Source organism: Zingiber officinale, chromosome 4A, assembly GCF_018446385.1.
Source record: "Zingiber officinale cultivar Zhangliang chromosome 4A, Zo_v1.1, whole genome shotgun sequence".
Lineage (NCBI taxonomy): Eukaryota > Viridiplantae > Streptophyta > Magnoliopsida > Zingiberales > Zingiberaceae > Zingiber > Zingiber officinale.
Genome location: NC_055992.1, coordinates 97,494,004 through 97,499,277, shown reverse-complemented (window position 1 = coordinate 97,499,277; position 5,274 = coordinate 97,494,004). Strand labels below are relative to the sequence as shown.

The following is a 5,274-nucleotide window of genomic DNA, read 5'->3' as shown; positions in this document are numbered from 1 at the left end:
CATATCATAAAAGTTAACAATTAGTTTCTATCGTGATAATATAATTAATGCCTATTTGAAATGTATAGAGTCCTCATTATTTATTTTACTTGTTAAAATGCTATTTAAATTAGGTTATAACTTAAAGAATTAAAATCAAAATATATAACATCACTGTATAGAAGCTAACAATTAATTAGTTCTATAATTGTAAAAACTAATTGCTAGTTTTTACACAGCCGAATAACTTTTACTCATAAATAATAATGTGATCTAATACACACTGAAGCATGAAGGACAAAAATGGTCTGAGTTTCAAACATTAAACGACTTATATGAAGTCATTAGAACCAGAATGATTTATGTTAAACTACGCTCTGTTTTTTTTTCTTTTACTACTTTATTTGCGGGTAAAATGATGCTTTAACTTGCGACTTTCTGTATTTTGCTTCGTTCTTCTTGTTCCCCAAAATTTTCAAAATCTTGGACGCCTGGTTGTTTAAAATCGAAGCTCCTTTTTTTTTTCTCCCATATTTACCATCTTCTCTTCCAATGATCTCTGCTTATGCTAAAACAATATTCATTGATAATCCATTGGCAGCTACAACAAACATTCCACGCACTGGAAGAGCACGTCCCAAGCATCCCTCGGGACAGCAGAGCAGGTAGATTCTCTGCGCCGCCACCGCGTTGTTTATTGTCAACTTGTTGGTCTACTGCCTCTTCGTGGTGTCCGATGGCCAATCTGTGACGAAAGATTTGGCGAAATCTATCGATTCCTACCGTTCAGTATAATCCTTCACCAGACTCGCAGGTTGTCGTTGCAGGCGTGTCGAACGGAGCTCTGGTCTTCATGGTAGATTCTCAGCGGATTCACCACATTCGATCTTATCCCCTCTGACGTCACCGCCGGCCCGCCGCCTCAAGGGGCGCACCAGCCGCCCCTCTCAAAGCGACGCGCCCGTGTTGTGAAATCTCGTAAATGACTCCTCGTCCTGGATTTCTTTACCTTCCTCCTCCTCTCTCTATCTCTCAAACCGTCTTCGTCGTCGATTTGATGAGCAAAACGAAGCAAAGCAGGGTAATTCTTTCGTTAATCTATCTCGTAATCTTTGCGATCGCCCTATGGTCAACCAAGACATGGACTACGTTCGCGCGCTCGAGGAGGAACGCAGGAAGATTCAGGTGTTCCAGAGAGAGTTGCCTCTTTGCATGAAACTCGTCACTCGAGGTGATTTTTTTTTACGTGACAGATCGAATATCCAGTACTGTCGTATGGCTTTCCCCACTAATTTGTAGTACTGATTTGGTCTACAGCCATCGAAAGATTGAGGCAGCAGATGGATGATAGGCCGGTGCTGGAGGAGTTCATTCCGTTGAAGCTGAGCTCGTCGTCGTCGTCTTCGCCGGAAGATAGATTAAGAGATTCTCAGATGAGCACGCCGGCGGCGGCGGCGACCAGATTTTCTGAGAAGCTGGATTGGCTTAAATCGGTTCAGATATGGAATCAGAGTGCGGAAACGGAGGCGGCGGTGAGAATATATATGTGTGTGTTTCTTGATTAATTTTGTGATCGTTGTAATTGTTAACTGTGATTAATTGTTGATTAGCTTCTTCCTCCTCCTCCTGTGAAGCCGATAGCAGTCAGTGGTAATGGAGGAGACGCATTTCATCCTTTTGCAACAGAAAATAAAATTGCGGCACCGGCAGGCTCAAATGCTAGCAAGGGAGACGCCTGTGGCGGTGAAGACAAGAAGGAAGGTCAGCTTCAGGGTCACAGGAAGACAAGGAGGAGTTGGTCGCCGGAGCTCCACCGCCGGTTTCTCCGCGCCCTCGAGCAGCTCGGAGGCTCTCACGGTATATATGCAGTCTTCATAAAAATCCATTCTTTGATTCATATTGATCTGTCACATGCATTCATAATTATCATTGAAAATAAAAAGAAGAGTTTCATGATCGATTACGCTTCAGTTGCGACTCCAAAGCAGATCAAGGAGCTGATGAAGGTGGATGGCCTCACCAACGATGAAGTTAAGAGCCATTTACAGGTATCTTTAGTCATACTCACGCAAGATATCTGATTCAGGCTGCTTTAGGATGATTGAATGAACTACAGTTAAAAAAAATAAATTCCTGAATTGTGTATTTGATTTGAGATTTTGATTGCAGAAATATCGACTATACAACCGGAGGCGAAGCCCTGAAGATAAAAGAACTGAAAACATCCGTCATGTTCAACAGTTTGTGTTAATTAGTGGCATGTGTGTTCAACCTCAGGAATCCACAGCAGCACCTCCTCCTGCTGTTTGCACCTCTGGGGCTGCACTTGCATCAGACTTGAGATTCAAGCAGCAGAAGCAGAATAAGACACAATCAAGAGGAAATGATGATGATGGTGCATCCAACTCTTCCTCTTCACAGACAACAACAGTCTCACCTCCTTAACGGAGACCTCATTCTCCTAGCCATGGAATAAAATAGACAGTGAAGGTTGCTGAGCAGCTGTTTATTTGATATATATATATTTTTTCTTTCTGAGCAGTTAACTAGTATTTGAAGCTCCCTTCCGTGAAAAGGGAGAGGGAGATGGAGGCACAATGACATCTAACAAAGATTTGAAAAGAATGTTAAACTGAAGTTACAATGTGACATACATTGTATGAAGGCCGACTGAGTTTCTCTATGGAGTGTGATGCAGTGATAAAAGGTGACCCATTAAGTGCGGTCAAAAGACATAGATAACACTCGATGTGAAGGTCAAAGTCAAGGACGTCAATGTTAGAAAATCAACGGGCTCATCAAAGGGGGAGCCGAGCGGATTTCTCCTGCAGTACTGGCCGATTGGGCATGAACTGCCCGACCGGCAAAGGGTTGGTCCAAACAGAACACCCGTATAACCAAGATCATTAGGCGCTCATCATGGAGCAGAGGAATGTTGGGACGACCAGAGCGTTAATCCGGCTGGACGGAAACAAGCTACCAAGTTGAGTCACCGCAGGGAAGAGCAGCCAAGTCCGTCCATGCGGGGGAGTTCCTAGCCGAGCGACTATCCCGCTCGGCCGAGCAGAGAGATCATTGATGTATCTCTTAATATCTTTTTGGGAGATAGTGCCGCTGACATAAAGCATGATCAACAGACAGATCGTACGACGAAAATTTCTATTATCTTGTCAGGGAAATGCATACTCTGTTAAGATATAGTGTCAGAGACATTTTCTTGACAGATCCTTTCATAAGACAAATTGGAAAATATGCATATGCCTCGAGGAGCGTGCACATCGTCCGCTGGGGTACTATATAAAGGGGGGTCTATGCATCGGCAGAGGTATGCATTATTCACTATTCACGAAAATAGGTACATATGTATAGAATCTGATTTGGGAGATAAAGTCTCCCAAATCGAAAGTTAAACCACACAAGGTAGCTAGGAGTTTATCCTCTACAGTTGAGGTAAACTCCTTGATCACAGTTAAGTATTCTTACAAAAGCATGCAAACTGCCACACCATCATGCATCACATGCCCACTATTTGCCCGTCGTGAACGAGCATGGACGTGCATCATGTTTCCAAAACATCATCATTCCCAGTCTGCTTCACTGCCCGCCCAACACATTAGCCTAACTTCTCGGCCTATCGTTCAACTCGATAGTTCAGTCAGGCACCGATCCATCATCTCTTCCCGGTCAGTTTTATTGCCATTTATCATAATGGCCTGTCATTTGGACTGGTCAGTCTTCCCATCTAGTCATACAGACCATCTAGCCGATCAACCTCCTCCGTCCATACTCCATCGTCCGACCTGCTCCATCAGCTTTATCTCTTGGCCGAATATTAGTAGTCCGGATATCCTAATCAACCATTTATTCCCTAATCTGCCATTTATGCCCTGGTCAGCCATGCTTGTCCCGGTCGGCTACATGTCATGATCGGCTACATGTCAAGGTTTGTCTTTTATGTCCCGCCCGGGTATTAGTTGCCTGACTTGTTACACTGCACATACACAATCATATCTCGGTTAGCCATACACGCTCGATCGGTTATTCATGTCCTGGTCGGTCCTTCAATTTGCAAGTGCTAAAGACTATGGAGGTTTCATGTCCACAAATTTATAGACATGTATTTGGACCTTCCAAAATAACAAATTCACATCCGGCGTAATGTCTTGGTACCGACACCTATTCCTAGCTTCCTACACATAGTATATTGAGCTGAAGATGCCTAGATGTCGGGCCTTCATCTTCTGGTCACCACCCTTATAATACCTTCCAAAAATCTGATGCAACTCCTCAAAGGATTTGAAGTTGTGCTTGATTTCCAACCATCGCTTCATCTTGCACAAAAGTTCACAAGTCACCAGGCATTCATAGAAAACATGATGATTTGATTCCTCTTGTTATCGGCACATGACACACTCCTTACTTGGTTCATACTCCATTCTATCCTTGGTTCTTAGATTTCCATTTGTTAACATCCATAAAATGAATCGATGTTTTGGCAAAATCTCCGGTCTCCATACCATCGAGTACCAAGCTACCTCCGAAGCCCTTGGCATGAAGAATTGATAAACATTTGCAACCCTTTTGTTTCACCAACAAACCAATCCATCATTATCATGTTTGCACTTCCTTCTCCATTAGAAGTTCTTAGAATCTTGTTATGGATTTCTATGAGTCTCTTGATCAAAGGAGAGTCCGAAGCTTTATTTTTCCACGCTAAAAAATCTGTACCTTTCATATAATGATGATGTACCCACTTAATCCATAGAGAATCTGTTTTGGACTTGATATCCCATAAGATTTTACTCAACAATGCCTTATTCCGTGCAAGAAGATCCCTAAGGCCATATCCTCTATCTTACTTTGATAAATAAATCTTTGACCAAGATATAGGAGGGTATTTTGAGGACCATACAAACATTCGGTAAATGGCTTTTATCTTATCTATGACTCCACTAGGTATTGGAAGCATTGAAAGCCAAAAATATTCTATACCTTGGAGAACCGTACCAACTAATTCCAACCTTCCGACATATGATAAGGTGTGTTTGGGTCACACATTAATCTTCCTTATAATAGCCTCTAGAAGTGGCCCATAATTGGCAATGCTTAATTTAATTTCTCCGCCACCAATGGAATCCCCAAGTATTGAAAAGGGAAAGAGCCTTCTTAGAAACCCAAAAGAGCAAGGATTCGAGCCTTTTCCCTTGCCTCTACACCCATAATATGGCTATAGTTCAATACACCCCCCCCCCCCCAAAAAAAAAAAAAAAAAAAAAAAAATTCTACATGTCTCCT

General features: G+C 42.5%; 1 protein-coding gene across 2 annotated transcripts; it reads left to right on the top strand.

Annotated features, from left to right (window-relative positions):
• Positions 1–789: 789 nt before the first annotated feature.
• LOC121973469 (transcription factor NIGT1-like) lies at positions 790–3,172 on the top strand. 2 transcript variants are annotated; one of them, XM_042524889.1, is made up of 5 exons: positions 790–1,210; positions 1,297–1,511; positions 1,614–1,836; positions 1,951–2,027; positions 2,149–3,172. In XM_042524889.1, exons 1-5 carry the CDS (start codon positions 1,105–1,107, stop codon positions 2,422–2,424), a joined length of 897 nt encoding a protein of 298 aa, XP_042380823.1. In that variant the 5' UTR covers positions 790–1,104; the 3' UTR covers positions 2,425–3,172. The 2 variants fall into 2 exon arrangements, with proteins under 2 accessions (XP_042380823.1, XP_042380822.1); XM_042524888.1 differs by having other exon boundaries at positions 1,590–1,836; positions 2,149–3,170.
• Positions 3,173–5,274: the final 2,102 nt, after the last annotated feature.